Source organism: Falco punctatus (genome assembly GCF_963210335.1).
Source record: "Falco punctatus genome assembly, chromosome: 3".
Taxonomy (NCBI): Eukaryota; Metazoa; Chordata; class Aves; order Falconiformes; family Falconidae; genus Falco; species Falco punctatus.
In genome coordinates, this window is record NC_137582.1 from 116,089,147 (window position 1) to 116,107,274 (window position 18,128).

Sequence of the window (18,128 nt, forward strand, 5' to 3'; positions counted from 1 at the left end):
GTAATTTAGGCAACGTAAAGAGCTTATTTGCTGCTTACTACCTGACCTAGAATACCTAACAGGTGAGCTGACCCACTTTCGTAGCTCTTCTCCTGTCTTCACAGATCCCTCTGGGTACCAGAACACTGGCATTCACGGGGTGTTGCCGATGGACTTTCCTCGCAGCACCGTGCCCCCTTCTATTACCAGAATACAACTCAAAGCACTCAGAGGGCACAGAGGTGTGCAGTCACTTTAGCAGGTGAACTTCCAAGGGCGTGTAGATGTCTAATCTCCAATTACTTTGAACAACACTGAAGTGATGACGGGCATGCCAAACCCTGAGCTGGATGCGCTGGACGGGAGAAGGGCTCTATAGATGTTTCCCTGACACGTGCTATCCTGGAAGGCACTAATCAAGAATGTGCTGCCAGAGTAGTAACTCCCCTTTATGGGGCAGGGCTGAGCACGGGATTCCATCCAAGCCTCAGCAGGCTGGTCAGCAAGAGAAGCCAAGCCTGGGCAACACCAGGGAATGGAGCTTGCAGATGCAGTTTTTTATCAGCTGCTTTGGAAACCTGCTGCAATTTTAATAGCCAGTTCTAGCAAATAGGACCGATCTTGCTTTCCTCAGCACAACCCTCTGGTCCACGGAGCACAGGGTGGAGAGCCTCAAGCATGTGGCAGGGCTTCCACATGACAGGGCCACGTGGAGGTGCAAGCTGAAGACCAGGGCAGCACAGTGTCTGTTCTAGTTCTGGGAGTTGATAAAAAATAGCTGCGCCATGTGGACAAGCCCTCAAACCACATCTTCAGAAATGTTCTGTACGTTTGGCATCCTAGGAGTATCACACACAGGGCTAAACTGAAACGCAGCGTAAGTCAGAGCAGCCCTGCTGAAATTCCCAGAGTTGCATCACACACCTCAAATTTTGTTTTGTCCCAAAGCATTTTCCTACAAAGAAAAATATGTGGAAAAGATTATTTGTGACCATCTGCTTTATAACTCAGGTGGCATTTTTATGAGGAAAGCCAAATCTGCAAGGATTATGTGTACAAATAGTGAGAACTGGAGACCTGGGATCTGATTCCTTGCAGTGCTCTTCCAGTTTATTAAATGGAAGCGGCACATATTTGGGTTTTATTATTTTTAGCACTGTAGTAGCACTATTACACTTGTCCATACATGTAGCAAGAAACAGCTCGGCTGTGGTAGAAAAACAGACAGGTGAAGTGATTCGCCCATGATCTCACTATAAATCAACAGCATCTTTTCCAGTAGACAACACTGCCTGCCCACTCCCAGCTATTCTTCCCTTCAGTCTACTCTTTTGCAAGACCAAGCAGAGCAAGAGCCTCCATTCTTCCCCCTGCCGTTTCTGGTGGTTTCTTAAGGAGGAGCGAGTCATTCCAGGGTTGCCGCGGCTGTGTGGGCATCAGCACAGGTCCTGTCTGGGTGGTGGTTTTTAACCAACCCTGTACTTGTCCTATGCAGGCTTCCATTACTCCACTTTTAACCTTGCATCTTTCCTGCTCCTTTCTGATCCTGCAAAAGCTTCTACACAGTCAAATCCCTTCATTCAGTCCTATGCCTTTGCATGAGTGGAATAATGCCCCAAAGTATTTTCTTTTGTCCTCTTGACTGCACATTGCCTTGTTCTTCAACCCCATGCACCTCTATTCTCTTTCCCCCACTGTTATGCACGTCCTGTTCTTTTGGGGGTGTCTGATCACTGTCAGTATCCAACTCTGAAGTCATCAGAACAGGAACTAAGTTGGTTCCAGGCACTTCCAGAATATTTTCCATTTGTAACTGGCAGACAAGACAATTAATGAAGTTCACATCGTGGTAGAATGCTCTTAAAGATCAGGAACTTCAGCTCTTTCCATCCTACATGCTGAAATAATTTCACATTTATGTTAGTACAAAGCTATTTCTTTCATCTTTGTACGGTCCCAGACCTTGCATGTCCTGCTTTTTTTTTCCTGGGATTGGCAGAGGTAGGGCATGTGACCAACGGCATTCAGGACTTCATGGGACCACATCTGAAAAGCTGAAGGATCGTGTATGACACAGGCAGGTTTTGATTTGGCTCTATAAATAGAATCCTGCCCAGTCCTCTTTTTGAAAAGCCCAGAAAGAGAACAGAGTCAGGGAAGGTGTGGTGACTGCAAATAATGCATTCTGCCCACACGCTGAATTAATTACGTCCAACTCAGATCTTACAGGTGAGATTTCAGATTTGCTGTGGCTCCCAGTCTATACAAATTGCCATGCAGACAGTAGAGAAATTTGATCTTCCTCATACTTAGAAATACTCAGTTTTCCATGCAACAGGAGACTTGCATTAAAAGATTATAATTTTGAAACAATGAAGATACCTACCTCAATGCACAATTGCAATTAAAGCAAAAATTCGGAGGTGCAAGTGATGACTTGGAGAATGATACAGGAAGTACAATAACACCGTCATCTCGGCTGCTGGTACACCTTCAGCTGGAATGTTATGTTTAGTTCTGGCCACCTTAACTCTAAAAAAAGGCCACAGCATAAACAGACTCAGTTTAGAAATACGAGATATCATCATTAGAGTGCCATTAAAGACTGAAAACACTGAAGATGTTGAATTCAGAGAGAAGGCAGATAAGATGGCTTGAAATGTATGTGAGATAATTAAGAAAAATGAAATAGTGAGCTTCTCCCAATAATCCCCAAAACCCAATAAATCTAAACTTGAAAGAAGGAAGTAAATGTACAATGTTAATTCTCCATTTGTTTAACGGGGATGGCAATTTGCCATGAAAGCTGTTTGCAGCAACAGATATACAAATAAAACAAAACCCATTAACAGTAGTTCGTTTGTGGAACTGGCAGCCCTAAAGGCCAGTAAGACCAATTGTAAGCAAGGTTTAAAAGTTGTTTAGCCACCTATGGACACATTTGGCCTGTTTGGACAATTGCTCTGTTGCAGCATCACTGTTTTCAGAGTTATTCCTAAAAGAACTGGTATGTTTTAGTCTGTGCTCAGAAAGATGAAGAGCAGGGATGTACTGGGGAAAGGAGCTGCCCCGTTAGCGTCAGTGTAAGCCTCTGCCTGTGTCTCATTGCCTTTGCCCTGGGAGAGAGGTAACTAATGCAGCTTGGTCAACACGTGTAATATTTCTCTTGCTAGAATGAAAACCGAGGTCCAGGATTCTGTAGTGTCACCCATCAGTCCGCAGAGATCAACAGCACCTCATTGTCAAAGAAAGGAACTGAATACTTCCCTTCGTGGGTAAGAGGAAGCATTTTATTTCAGACTGATTTCCAAAGCTGCTAAAGTCACCTAGTGCTTTTGTGTTGGCTTCAGTGGACTACGCGTCTGGTCTTTAACTGGCTCTGTTGACTATGTCTGCAATACCTATTTAGTATTGTATTGGGGATGTTTCTAAAATCCAGCCAAGAATGAAAATGATTTTCATTGTCAGACAGTTATCATTAAGGTGGAAGTCCAACAGCTATTCTAAGCTGCTTTTTCATGTGCTCTTATCTTTTACATTTCTTCTGGGGCTGAAATTTCCTTTGCTCAGTCTCCCCCAGAGGTGGTCCTTTTTAAATTTGCATGAGCCTTTTCAAGCAAAATTGGTAGAGTTGTTGTTGCCTTACCAAAGCGTAAAGAAAGATCCATACACACACACACTTTTAATTTAGAATATTGTACTAAACTATCTGAAATTCGTAGCTAAAGTGAATAATTTTGGGGTCTGTTCTCTCTAACAAAAGTTGTAAAGGTTGTCCTTAAGGTTTCTTTTGGAAGCTGATGAGCATCTCCCCCAAAAAAGAAGAAAACAATGAAACATAGTACCTGTAAAAGTCACCCTTGCCCCCATTTCATCTCATAGAACATCAGTTCTGTCCAGCAGTTTCAGATGATTTTAAAATGCAAAAGGTGATCTGTCCTTAAAAATTACATTTGGTAAATTCCAGGCCTCGGTTACTTCCCTGTTTCTTCCCAGCTCAGGTACTGACAGTTTCCTTACTTCCTCTGTTTCCAGGTTCCACGCACTGCATGCAAGAAAATCTCCAACTATCCAGCTGCAAACGCCTACAAGATCTTGCCACATTTTCAGCCCAATCAACTTTAGCAAGGGAAACCGTGGCACGTTTCAACAACCCATTGCTAGGATGATTAAGAAAATCCTTGCTCCAGCACCCAATCCATAACTTGTAAGTAGATTTGTAAAAGGAGGACAAGGTCAGAGGGGTCACAGCTAGTGTATAACACTTGTGATATTTGATGTTCCAGAAAATGCTAGAACTAGGTGTCACCTACCTACTTTGGGTGCAGCTCTCAGGGCACCTGCAACAGCCCAGACCTTTGCACCAGGTCCTTGCCCTGTGCCTTACCGGTTTGGAGTCTGTGCCACTGTGGGCAGTTTGGCACCAGTGTCTAACGGAGCAAGCATGAAGCTGGCTCAGGTATTTCTGCACGATCTGCTGTGGTGCAGCTGTCCCCCAAGCTGCCGTGAACTTGGAGTGCACACCAGGCAGTAACTCTTCAGTGCCATGGGAGGACGAACACAGCCCTTACCCTGGGAGAGCAGCAACCCCTGTCCTTGCCGTGTCACAGGCTGTGAAACTGAAAGACCCCACAGCATCCCATGAGTTTTCATCCCAGAAATCTGACCCGTGTTGGTTGGTTAGAGGGAACTTCTGCCAAGAGGCTCAAGGTAGGTGGATGTTACCTCTTTAACAGGTACTGGGTTTCGAGGTTCAGCCTCAGCACTGGGAATCCGGTCTTCCCGTGCACAACTGTACCTGGTTGTGCCCTTGCCCTTGCTGTGGAGCTGTGCCAGGCTGTATCAGCCAAGGACCCAGCCTGCAGGTTCAGTTCCTGAACCTCCTGCTGATTCACCCTTGGGTAAGGCACTTAACTGTTCTGTGCCAGCTGCTCCCCACCCATGCCACTGTGACCAGGCCTCGCTGGGGTGTTGTAAGCGTTAGTCCACAGGAATTCAGAATGTTTTGAGATGTGAAAGGTGTTAAGAAAATACGAAGTGTTATTAACAATCATCAGATCACTTATAATAATATACGCACTGCTAATGGCTCTTTTCTGTCCCTTCAATGGTGCCTTGCTATACTTAATTACTTTTGGATTGTTTTGTTACTCTTCAGAGAGAGTTTTTCTCTTTTTCTGCACAGCGTGTCTGCATTGCAGCCATTTCCTAGTGAGCTGTCCCCTTTTAAACCACGTTTTAAAGCCAGCTACAACCACTGCTTGGTGAGGCACAGCACATCGACTCTTTATAATATTTGATGACTTTGCGTAGCAGTTGAAGACAGAATGAAGATGACACAATTTAATAAGTTTAATAAGCTGCCACTCGTCAGCTGAGACAACTGGCTGCATGCATGTTCTTGAAGCAATTCATGCTTTTTTAGTAATTTGATACAGTTTAAACATTAGCAAAGGTGTTTTAAACAAACATATCTTACCTCACAATTTGGGTGTGCAAAGAGCACACATACAGGGTTACCGAGACTCAGCTGACATGGGGTAATCATGTTCGCTCACACAACCTGTACGCTACGACTGTGAACTTTCTTATAATGACTCACTCCAACTGAGTATCTGCCCCAGCATGTTCCAAGTTGATTAAACTAGTTTGCAGGCCATAATTATTTTCTATATCATACTATAATGGATTCGCATCATATTCATTTTAACATTGTAAGAATTTGCTTCTGGGAACGGCCTTCTTGAATTAATCACTGACTCATGATTTACTGTAGGAGATAATATCTAACCTACAAGAAGCAGAACAGGAAACTATCTATTTAAAAGATGGCAATGTCTGATAATTTATGGCTATAGACAAAGAGACATCTGAGAAGAAAAAGGTGGACAGATCCTGCAGTCTTTACGTGGGCAAAGTGTTCTCGCTCAAGCAAAAAGTTACTAGAGACTTTTGTCTAGTAACTGGAGGATTTGCTTTTGAAGCACTGACAGCAGAAAACTGATGAATACTGGAGAAAAAAAATTGAGCAAGAAACAAGAAAACAGGGTCCCAAGCTGTCCTTAAAGCCATCTTCAGCTCTGGGACCAAACCCTACGTTAAAATAAAGCCAGTTAAACCTTGTGACTGTTGTAGACATTTTACCAGCTTACTATAGGAAACATAACAAAAAGCAAGGGAAAAAGCATCAGTCTTTTTGTGCTTAAATCTTTAGTGCAAGTGTCTTCCTGCTACCTCCCCCCACTCTTGTGCTTGCACTGGCCTCTTCCACTTAGATCACTGAATTAGCCTCGACCATTAGATGTTTTCTCTAGCTACAGCCCAATTAGAAAAAGTCAATTTCAGCAGACAATAATAAAAAGCCTTAAATCCCAGAGCATGTTCCAGGGGGCAAATCTTCATCCTGGAAAGCTGAAGAACTGAAGAACCTTTCCCTTTGTCCCATTTCACTGTGATCTATTCTGTGACTTTGGGTAACTCGTATAACCTTTGGCACCATAGTTTTTTTGACTCTGCAAGGACAGCAGTTCTCACTTTGAGCGTGAGACTCCTTAGGAGCAGCAGATGAAATGTGTTTCTATGTATATTTTGTAAAAGAGCTGTAGTGTGCACCAGGGCAGTGGCTGCAGTGGCTGCAGCAGGTATCTGAGTGCTCCATAAGAGCAGTGTGACTTGCTCCCCCAGGGATTTTTGGCACCTCTGTCCAAGTTAATTATCTCGGGGACCGCTAGCAGCACACCGAGCTTGCTGCAAGCTGCAGGAGGGCACAAACACTCCAGCTGTTATCTGCAGGCTTGAACGAACTGAAACACAGATTCTTTGAGTCATCCTTAGCTCAGAGCCATCAGCCCACCCTGCAGTCCCAGTGGCGACAGCCACAACCACATCTCCTTTTCTCTGTAGCACTTTCCAGGCTCTGCCATGCAGATGCCCCTTTGGCATCCTGGCAGCGCCACCTCAAATTCTGTGCTCAGCTGGTGACTTGAACAAACCAGACACTTAGAGCTGACGTTGGAGGAGTCTGGAGACAGCAACTAAATACACAAAGCCACATTTTCTGCAAGAGTTTCAAGTCCTCGGCGTCTGTGTAAATGCAACCTTTGCATGCTGGGCCACAAAGGGACCTGCCTACAATTGGTAAGCACTCCCAGATTTTGGCCCTAATACTGCCTACAGCTGTATCATTAGAATCACTCACAACGGAGACAACTGAATTTTACATGTGGGTTTTCCTTTGTTGGTAATTACCCACAGGTAAAGTCAATTCAAAGGCATCCACAAGCCCTTTTTGTGAAACAGACCTCTATGGATTTCTGCAAGCAAAGCAAACACTGTCTGGCCAGAAATGTTGTCATGTCCAAAACCACAAGAGGATTAAATGTGGAGAAATTTGCAAAATGGCCTTCTCCATGTACATGAACCTTGAGCTGGGAGGAAAGATGTTGCTGGTGACTTTGATTCTGATCCTCCAGGGTGCAGAGCACCATTGCACATAAATTCAGCCACTCAGAGCTTCTTAAGGCATGTTTGATTTAAGCAGGTGTCAGGACACTAGTGGGGCTCCCTTCCAAGAGCTCTGGGTAGGTCCTTTTGAACCTCTGCTAAGACAACCATCTGGAAACCATCCTGACAGTTTTGAGTAGCTGTAAGGAATCACTAGAACACCCCACAACTCAGTGTAGATGCCAGAGGCTTCAGGAGAAGCCACATTAGTGCATAATGTACCAAGCTCCACAGTACTGTAGCTGCAGAAGTCTACTCCTGGCCCATTGCCTGGTGAGGTTTGAGACCTGGAGTGTGAGGGCACGTAGCTTTGTAGCTTATCTTACAAGTTATACCACACACAAGTTCTTCTCCTGTTTGCTTGATTCTTTAAAATTGCTAATATCTCTGTGCCTGTGCTCAGGACAAAGTTTAGTGTTGCCTTATCAGTGTCCCTCGAAATAAGCTCTGCCCAGGACAGCACTTTTTAAATCCAGAAGCGATTTCCTCACACAGTCCTGTTATACCGGTTCTTTTTCCTTCTGTTACATTCACTGAGTGATGCACTCTCCTTCCTCAGTGCCACCGTTGCTGCCTTGTTTGGTATTTACATCCCTTTCCTGTTTGTCTTGTAGGTCACTACAGCATCAACCATACCCTCGTCAAGGTGTCTCCCACGGGATCTCGCTTCACATCAAAGACCGCCCTTATTTACCCCAGAGATTTACGCACAGATTTACCCCAGAGCCTGCAACCTGTCAGCCGTGTAAACCTACTGAGGAAGCAAAGAAAACTCCTTTTAGGTAAGTCCAGCTGGAAGTCGTGACATTTTCCTGGGATATATGAAAATACATCAGACAGCAGAGCGATCCCAGTGTCCCACTGTATCATCGCCTGCTCCAGTGGGGCCAGTTACTGCCACAGGTTTACAGGAACTGGCCCCGAGGTGGAAGTGTTACAGTGCACTGCCTCGGAGGGGAGTGTGGGTTGATAACACCCTGGAGCAGTGTATCAGAGGTACCTTTATCAGATGATCTCGCAGACATTTACAAACAGTAATTAAATACTGCACCACCCTGATGATGTAGGGGTAATTTTTTATCCCCACTGTACAGAGCAAGAAGCCAGAGCACACATGACCTGGAAAAAGATCCTTCACATCCCGGGCTGTAAGCATTAGGCTGCGTTTCTTTTGCATTGCCCGGGCCTAAACTCACTCCCAGGGGAACACACTGGGCACAGGGAGTCAGATGAGGGAATCACTGGGCAGGAATGGCGAGGGATGCTCATGGCTGCCCAGCATCTCAAGGAACCTGATGGATGAAACATGGGCATTTCCCGAGCCCCTGCTAAGGCTGGGAATTAGAGCTGGGAAAAGGCTTGTAAAAGTCTCAAGGACTTCCTTTGGGCCAGAACTGCTATTCCTGTGTATTCCATCCTACTGCTTGTTTCAAAGAGATTAAAAGGCATGAAAGGAAACTCCCTCCTCCTCCCCCTTGGTGTCCTTATGAGAAGACAAATAAATCTGCCCATCAGCAAATTGTTCAAGTAAATTTATTGTCACCGTGCAGTGATGTTGCCTGGCCGAAGATTAAGATCAACAATAAATTCCTGACCAAGGAGAAGAATGAGAACATGAGAAAGCCCACGGCTCTCCTTACCCAACAGGTGTATCTTTACTACATCTCTCAGCAGCTGGATCTTGTAACAGGGGTTTTGTAAAAAGAGTGGGAAGCTTTAGGCTGGGAGGGAAGCAACACCAAGTGGCATTTGATAAGGACAGAGGGCTAGAGGAAAGGGCAAATTAAATACAAGAAGATCGCCAGCCTGTGTTATCAGAAAACACAAAACCACCCCACGCCCAGCTGCTGGGGTTAGAGCCTGCTCCTCTCCTGTTTCAGTCACTGAGAGAGACTGGGAGGATCTCCCAGCTGGAGTCATTTGGCATTGCTGTCTTGGGGTCAGCACTATCTGGCTCTGGAGTAGTTCAGCAGCCAGCTCTCTACAGAGGCTGGACAACTGGCAAGTCTTTCTATTTTACAATAAACAAAGTGGGCTGTCTACAGCATTGCAATTGGATCCTTTTTTCCCCCAGATCATTTCCGAAAGATTTTGGTTTAGGAGGATTAGGCACCCACCTCCCCAGGGTGTTTAACAGAAACCACGGCTTTTATTTCCAGACATAAAATCCCATCAGTGTGGGACAAGTTTCTCAAATCTCTTTTTCTCCTGACAGGCAGAAATTCAGCTTGACTTTCTTGGCTCCGGCCATCCCACCTTGTAAAGATCCTCCTTCACCCGGGCAGTACGACCTTGTGGATTACAAAGGCTCCCCAAAGCCCGACTGCTCAAGTGCTGTGTTCACCTCAAACACAGGGCGATGGACGGAGCGCCCGTCACGGGCAGGGTTCCGTGGGCCAGGTAGAAGTAAGAATTGTTCTGAAGTATTTCTTACTACTCGAGGTAGCAAAACACAAATGCGACAAAACAGCGCTATTGCCCACACGGCAGAAAAAAAATGAAGCACAGAAATTAGCGGAGCTCACATGCAAAGGCAAATGGGCACCTAAAGACACACACCATTTCTGAAAGGCGCTTAATTCCATAGCACATGGCATGTAGGGCCTTTTGTGAGCGGGGGACAGTAGGTTTCTGATGAGCAAGTGTCTAAATCCTTCCAAGATGAGAGCACAGTGTCTCCTGACACCTTTAGATGGTCTCATATCATCCACAGGGCCACACAGCAGCAGCGTGGCAGAAGCAGCACTGGAGTCCTGACCACCAGCTCTTTGTCCAGCTTGCTGGTCCATATTTTACAATATTATTTTTAAAGGCAAGATTGAAAAAACAACATGTTTGCCATGGAAAGGCCATTAAAGCATCACTGACTGTCAGCACATTTGACAAACAGGTTCTGTGAGTTCTGGTGCGTGTGTAAAACTATCACATTATTCTGAGCAGACATTTCACCTGCAATATTCCTCTGTTTGATTGGGAGAGAGGAGCACTTGCAGGGACGGGGGGGCAAGGCGTGCCTTGTGACAGTAGAGAGCCTCCGCACCCCAGCTGGAGAGCGGCGTTAGAGCACCTCAGCATGATCTCATGGCTTTTGTGCCCCTCCGACTGCCCTGTCCTCCACGGGCTTCACCAGTGCTTTCCTGACGTAAAGCTGAATAAAATGGGGGGAGAAACACATCCTGCAGCTTGTAATCAGGAAATGCCTGGGGAAGCAGAAGGAGGGACCTACAAGGAATGGGTTAAACACACCATCCTGACTTACAGCCACCCCACCAGTCCCTCCAGCTCCTGCAGGCAGGGGTCACAGTCGTTCCTCAGCACCAAAGGGACAGCTCACGCATGGAACAGCACCGAATTGTGACCCTGGCGTTAGCGTGGGTAAGAGTGAGGCAGATGCAGGGACAAATCCTGCTGCAGCCTCCTTGCACTGAGCAGACCGTTCCTGCGTGGCTGCAGAGCTGCCATGGGGTGGAGGTGGAGCTCGGCTCAGCCTGGGCGGATCATGTCCCTCAGTGCCCGTTGGCTAATTGTTGCCAGGTGCAAGTAACATGATTTTTTCAGTTAGTCAGACTCATATTTCTTGCCCTGTTTATTTCTTCTAAGATCCTGAAGTCCTTCTGGGAGGTCACTGAAAGGCTGGAAAGGCAGGCAATAGCAACGCTGCTGTTCTAGTGTTTGAACTTACCCAGCTGCAGGTTTTGTACCAGCCACAGCAGCGAGAGAACGTGCTAGTGCCATTAGTCTCTCCAGAGCCCTCGCGGCAGCACGGACGGGGTAATGGGCTTTTCTGGAGCCGTGTCCAGATCATATCCCAGACTTGCACCGCGCCGCGTCGACACGCCAGCTCCCTGAGCGCTGCTCTGCTGACTAAGCCAGGCTGGGATCCCCAGCCAACGCAAATCGGGCTGTTTCAGCTAAAGGAGCAGAGCCAGGCCAGTTGGTTCATGCTGAAGGCCTGACCCACGGCTGTAAGGACGTTACCACATCGTTTGAGAGGAAGGGAACGAGTGAGAAACACCTTCTGCAGAGGGGAGAGAAATGCCCCCCTCCATTCTCATCAGTCTGTCGTGCCAGTTTGATTAGAAGCCCATGCAATACCCTGTCAGCGTGCGAGGACAAAGGGACACCAGCACCACAGACGCAGCCATCCACGCAGTCTGCACACTGTTGCTATAACCCCTGCATCTCCTTTCCGCTCTAGCCTGAAAAGAGGGGAAGAGAATTCCACCGGATCAGAACTCCCAGCTGTGAGATTAGAGGCGACTCGAGCCCTTGGCCCACCAGAGCGCACAATGCGTACAGAACTATTCCATACCATACCACAGAGGAGAACTGCAGTGAGACAAAATACTTCCCAATTAAATCAGTTGGTGGCTGATACAAAGCAGCAGCTTTATTAAAAGCTGATTATTCAGCAGCTGTTGATGCGTGGGCTGCTTCGGAGCTGCGCTCTCTGTGTTTCCAGCAGCTCTGGGTGATCCCTTGCACAGGGGTCACAGTCAAAGGCACCATCAAGACAACCCTCAACACACCAAAGCGAAACCGAAGGCTGTGCACACCAGGCGTTAGCGCTCCACTCCGGTTCTATGGCCAAAGACAATTTCCAGCCGAGGACACCAGGACGTTCACACAGGCTGAGGGTTTTAGTACCCATCTCACCGACCAGAAATGTAGTTACACAAATCCAAGGAACTACCCAAGGAAACGGGAGAGCAGGCAGAGCCCGGGGACCCTCACCGACTTCATTAAAGCTTTCCACACTGCGGAACAGATGCCGACAGTTTCATGCTCCTCTGCCTTTGATCCTTTCTGATGCTCTGGTGCTGTGTTGGGTATCTCCAAACACAACGCGTGGGTGTCCTAACAAAACACAGGATGCTGTTTTTCCCTTTATAGTGATGGAGAACCACACCACACACCAAGAGCCTCAGCTGCTTGGCTGATGATGCAAGGAATGAATAAGCATGAATAAAGACATAGAAACTGGGTGGTGGTTGTAGAAGTGAGGAGCACAGCCCGCACCCAGCACTGGGGATACCAGAGCTCTTGCACAACCCAGCTCACGAGCTGCTGTGTTTCTGTTTCTTTTTTATGCACCTCTGTCACTGCAGGCACTTACTCGCCCAGCGCACTCCGGAGGTATTCCCTCATCTACAGCGATGGTAGGAATGGCTCCCGGCGCTGTGAGCAGCGGAACGCAGGTGCCAGAGCGGGGTTCCTCGCACGGGACTTCCATCATGCTCTGCAAAGCACGCGCTAACAATAAGAGCCTTGTCCTCAGCACGCTCCCTGAGAGCTCAGCAGCTAATTAGCGCTACTTGGTACTGTATTTTGGAAGATGATCATCAGCTAAAGTTGATTTGTAAACTTCCAGTTTTGTAGATGTTGAATAATTAATACAATTAACGGGCACTGCAAAAAAAAACCCCAAACTCCTCTTGGTGTTTTCATCTGAGACACCAAAGAGAAAACAGGTGCTGGGGACTGACCGTGCCCACAGGAGGGGTTACACTGGCGGGGAGCCCCTTTTATCAGGGCAGAAGCGTGGGAGAAGAGGGCAGAAGCGTGGGCACATCCCGCACCCCCGCCGCTTGCTCCCTTGGCGGCTGGACGCTGGGGCTTGCCCGGGCCGTCGGGCCGCAGAAGGACGGCGCCTGTGCAAGCACGTGTCGAACCTCGGCGGTGCGTGTGTGCCCGGCCACCCTGCACCGTGCACCCGCCGGGCACATTTTACAAGCCAGATGATTTGAGCGTTTCTGACCATAGTCAGCACAAAGCAGCTGCCGGGTGTCCGGAGCAGGCGCCGCTCCGAGGAAGCTGCTCTCATTCGTCAGCGTGAGCCTTTTACAAAACACAAGCGGGTTCTTACTTTCACACGACCTTTGTTCGCTCCGAGGTGAATCGCCTTCATCACTCATATCTTAACCTTCAAAAGGAGCTGGGGGGCTCCAGGCAAAGAGTCAAGAATGCTTTCACATATTTGGGAGCTCCGCTTTACGCAACCGCTCCAGCAACTCGCCTTTGCTGGGAGGGATGAACGATACTGAGCCAGTCAGCAAAACACCCACCCTATGCAGGGGCGGTGGGGGGCGGCGACTGTGCCTGCTCTTACGCTGGCGTGAATCAACCGGCGTTTCCCTGCACACACCGGAGTTGCCACGATTTACAACCCCACCGCATCCAGGTTACCCAGAAAAGCACAGAAAAGCACCTGGTTCTCTGCCTCCGCCCCACAAGCAGGAGGTGGGAGGAAGGAGTCTGCGCTGGATGGACATGCAAAGCTCCAGCCAGGGCAGTTCTCACCCAGCAGAACTTAGGACGGGCTCGTAGCCAGTGTGAAACGACGACCATAAAATCCAGCAAAATCCATCGCTCTGCTGCTGGGAACCTAAAGTTACAAACACGAGCTGATTTTTGCTGGCGTAGATTTGGAGTAAGGCTACTAGAGTCAATGGCGTTAGGCTGGCGTAACTGAGAAGCAGACGGCTCGTGCTGTGTTTACACTGGTATGAAGTTACCCCCAAGATCAGACTTTTAGAACAACTCACTGAGGGACAAGAGGCCACCAAAAGCCCATAAAATCACACACACAAAACACCCCCCAGCTGCCTGCAGCCCCCCGAGACCAGCACAGCATCCCGCCTCCGCTACCAGGGGCTTCCCCCGGTGCCCCAGCCTCCGCCAGGGCACGGCAGCTCCTTGAGGAGAGCACCAGCACCCTGCAGAAACCTTGAGCGAGCCACCACGGTGCTGCCAGCACTGCCCGTCTGCTCTTTGTACTGATCCCTGGTGTTCAGGCCTCTCCAATGGCACGGAGGATGCGGTGCTTGCCCTGAGCCACCTGCCCCCTCGCCTCGAAGGGGCTGGGCACTCCCTCTGCCACAGGCAGTGGGAAGTGTCTGCTTTCACCTGAGCAGCGAGTGCTCTTCACCCTCCGCAGGATGAGCCCTGTGCGCAGAGTCCTGCTGCTACACGGAGCCCCTGCGCCCACCTGATGCATCAGGGAGATGAGGGGATTCCCGGGTGTCACAGCCATCGATGCTCAGCAGCGGGAGCTCCTGGTGTGCCCACGTTTAACTGGGACTGAAATCCTGCTGTAGCAAAGCTGCAGGTGCAGCCTCACGCATGAACGCTGCAGCGGAGAAATCCTGCTGAAAGAGTTTGTGATACGAAGATGAAGGAGCACAGAGTGCAGAGAGATCATCAGAGGTTGATAAGCCTTCAGACTTACCTGAGAGGCCTTCCTCATCGTGATAACGACACTGAAGTAATCCAAAATTCACCAGCCTGATGTGTTTCCACATTGTGAAAACCCCTTCCCAGTGGGAGCGGTGCTGCTCCTTCCCAGTCATGGGACTCAGGTGCAGCTCTGACATGGGCAGAAAAAGCGGAGGATGAAGAGGAAGGAGGAGGAAAGGCCCTGCTTCTCACTGGTCAGAGGGTTAATTAGAAAATCAGTGCTCCCCTTGGTGTTTTTTTAACCTAAATGGGAAGCAGCTGCAGAGCTTTTAGCACAGGGTGAGGGACTGGTGTGAAAGTGAGCAGGTGTGAGGAGGAGCAGCACGTGGAGGGCAGCACGGCTGAGCTGTGCCTCCTCCAGCAGCAGCAAACCAGGGCATTTTTGACTCACTGAAAATTTCACCAAATCTGTGTAATCCCTCCACCAAAGGGATGTGCCTAGAACAGCTCAGGAACCTCCAGCCACCCACAGCACCGTGACGGCACATCTGTGGTGGAACGGGGAGAGAGCCCTGGCTGGGCTGCGTGCGCTGGTGGAAGCAGAGGCGCAGAGGCGAGCAGGTCGGCAGCACTTGCCGTCTCTCAGCCCTTCACAGCTCAGAGGGACAAACCCCTCATGCTTGGGCAGCATGCGGTGCTCCACCAACCTCGAGTCCTTTCTGTGCCGCTGAGGTCACCTCCCTGCCTGGTTCCTGCCCGGCCCTTCCCGACTCCGGCCTCCGGAGCTGGGGGAAAACAGGTCACTTTCTGTCTTTGAACCTTTATTACTACGGAATATCCAAAACAACAAAATCAACAACACAGTTACAAAAGGAGTTCACAGAGAAATGTGAAGCAGCCTGTGTTTGAAATGCTGTGTCACCATACTGAGTCAAATATAAAACGATGCATATTTATCCATATATAAAATATAAAAGGAACAATACATCAGAAATGTATAAACAAGGGCTATGGAGGCCTTTGTGGTATTTACAACCAGAAATACGGCGGGGGGGCGGGGGGGGGGGGGCGTGGGAGCAGGCAGTGTCCGTTTAACAGGGAGTTTTAAAAGCATCTGTGAAAGTCTCTGTGGACAGAGAGAAGCTCAGTGCCGGGCTCAGCCCAGCTGGAAATGGTTTGAAGGTTCTGCGTGACTGGTGGGGTGGGAGAAAGCCAAAGCCCGGGGTGGCAGCAGCCCCGGGCCAAGGCAGACAGCACGCAGCGGCCGTCCCTGCCTCTGCCCAGGCTCTGCCAGCCGTGTTAGTGTAGCTTCGCGTTCCCAGCTGTGAAACAGGAGGTCAGGCCCATCGCCAGAAGGGAATAAAATAAAATAAAATAAAAAATAATAATAATAATAAACTCAACAGAGAGAAGTTCCACGTTCACATCGATAACAGATCTTCCAAGCAGTCTCCGGCCTGGCCCGAGGCGGGGCCCTCCCCAGAGGCCGGGGATTCAAGTAAAAGCAACCAGTTGAGGCACGAGGCTGAGTTCTGTTGGGTCAAACTTGCCGGCTTTGAGAGAAGTCCCAGTAAGTGCTGCCTGTGGCTCTTTATAGCTCCTTGAGGATGATCTGGAACTTGTTCTCTGCTTCCACCATGTCCAGGAGAAAGGCCATGTGGTTGCTGTAGTGCTGGATGATGTTGTTGTCCATGTTCACCAGGATCCTACGGGAGAGGGAGGACGGCTGGGTCAGACAAGGCATGTGGAAAGGTTTGTAGAGTGGCTTGCTCGGGAGGGCTGGGTGTCACCGCACACCCGGGATCCCCTGTCACGAGTGGGAAATCACATCACCGGCAAAGCCTCATGGCATGGGGGTGGCCCTCTTTGAAATGCCTCCGCACAAAATTCCCATTAAAACCCGCCGTTAGCGCCCTGCTATCGATCAGCGTGGCGTTACCGCAGCCGCGCTCCCTACTGCCTGCCCACCGGGCAGGTTGGCCGCTGCCAGGCTGCTCCGGGAGTCATGGCCCCGGGGAGGAACAAGAAGGCCCTGCAGCATCCACCCTCCCCAATTTGAGGGGCTCAGCCACGATTAATTAATTAAAGCCACAATACAACACAAAAGGAACATCCTGCAGAGCTTTTCGCAATTCTACCCTCGACATGCCTAGGCCCAGCGTTTGCTCCACAGGCAAATTAGTCTGGATTATGGCAGGGTGTGAATTTAGAGCAGAATTGCTCACTCCTCGCTTCTTGCCTGGATGCTTGTAGGGCTGCGTTATTCGGAACAAGCTGAGACTGCTTTGGGAATGGATGGAAGTGGTTTGGAATGGAATATCCAGAACAACCTCCCATGCAGACGTGCCCTGAGCCTTGCCTGGGAGCCCTTTCTGCGAGGAACACACGCAGGCAGGCTGAACTCCTGAATTCCCAAGGGCACACCTCCAGCCCTGCTGCGGATCACACCGCTTCTGGAACCAACTACACGGGAGACACGGGGAGAAGGAAACATTTCAACAGCTGATTTCAACCTGAGGCTGCAGTTCTGTGCCAGGCAAGAGCCCCTCATCACTGTGATGGGAGTAACGGGGCAGCTTTGCGTCGCCCCACTGTGTTCCCATAAATCAGACGTGAAATTTGTAACTGTTTGGAGGAAACAAAGAGAACAAATTATCTTTCTTTGCAGAAAGCACATCCCCTCCAGGTTCCTGCTGGGGTCATTAATGGGGCAATAGCATTAATTGTGCAATGCTCCACAAGCCAAGATTAAAAACAAGAAAAAGAAAAGGCTGAGCATTTAACAAGCACAAACACGGGGCCCCGCTGTCCCCCCGAGCAACGCCTCGGAGGTCAGCGCAGCCACACCGGGCTCAGCGACCGGCCCGTGTGATCCCAGCGTGCGCGGGCAGGCGCAGGGCAGCCCTGTCCCAGCGTGCCCAACTTCAGGGGGGTAGGTGGGAGTGTGTCCTCGTGTCCAGCCTGTTCTGGTGTGAGCCACGTCCCAGGGCTTGACGCTGAGACACAAACCCCTTCACCAACAGGCTAGCAGTTCTGTCACGGCGCGGCTGGGGAAGGGCATCGCACCCAGCGCAGGGGGAGGCTGGCACAGGTGCTGACACCAGCCACGGAGCTCCCTGGTGTATCATCTCACCCCCCGGCACCGGCCAGCAGCGGTGCTGGGGCTGCTGCGGGGCGAGGGGCCCAGGTCCCCGAGCCGGGGATCCCAGGGATGCCAGCCTCTGACAGTGCGGATTCCCAAGGGTGGGTTGTCACAAAAAGCCTTGCAACAGAGCGGCTCCAGTCATCGCTGGCTAGCTTAGAGCAGGAAGCCGGAGAAGTCACCTGTACCTCCTGCCACCACACTTCCATCTGATTTCTCAACCACAAAAGATTCAAGGGAGCGTTGATGAGGAATCCGAGCCCTGTATTGTTTTTCTAGACCAAACCTCACCAAGATACGAAATTACTTATTATTGCTCTTGAGTCAC

General features: G+C 49.4%; 2 protein-coding genes across 3 annotated transcripts in view; one reads left to right on the top strand and one right to left on the bottom strand.

The window, feature by feature from the left end:
- The window catches only part of STPG1 (sperm tail PG-rich repeat containing 1), a gene marked incomplete at its 3' end in the record, with an annotated part of 13,487 nt that extends 3,504 nt beyond the window's left edge, over nucleotides 1-9,983 (top strand). The window contains exons 2-6 of the mRNA XM_080380686.1: nucleotides 3,153-3,254; nucleotides 4,015-4,103; nucleotides 7,000-7,116; nucleotides 8,097-8,264; nucleotides 9,698-9,983. Of these exons, the coding sequence (XP_080236812.1) occupies nucleotides 3,153-3,254; nucleotides 4,015-4,103; nucleotides 7,000-7,116; nucleotides 8,097-8,264; nucleotides 9,698-9,983 (762 nt within the window). The remainder of the gene's footprint in view (nucleotides 1-3,152; nucleotides 3,255-4,014; nucleotides 4,104-6,999; nucleotides 7,117-8,096; nucleotides 8,265-9,697) is intronic.
- Nucleotides 9,984-16,224: 6,241 nt separating this feature from the next.
- The window catches only part of GRHL3 (grainyhead like transcription factor 3), a 44,804-nt gene continuing 42,900 nt past the window's right edge, over nucleotides 16,225-18,128 (bottom strand). For both annotated transcript variants that reach the window (XM_080379214.1, XM_080379213.1), the window contains one exon: nucleotides 16,225-16,364. In XM_080379214.1, the coding sequence (XP_080235340.1) occupies nucleotides 16,250-16,364 (115 nt within the window). In that variant the 3' untranslated portion in view covers nucleotides 16,225-16,249. The remainder of the gene's footprint in view (nucleotides 16,365-18,128) is intronic.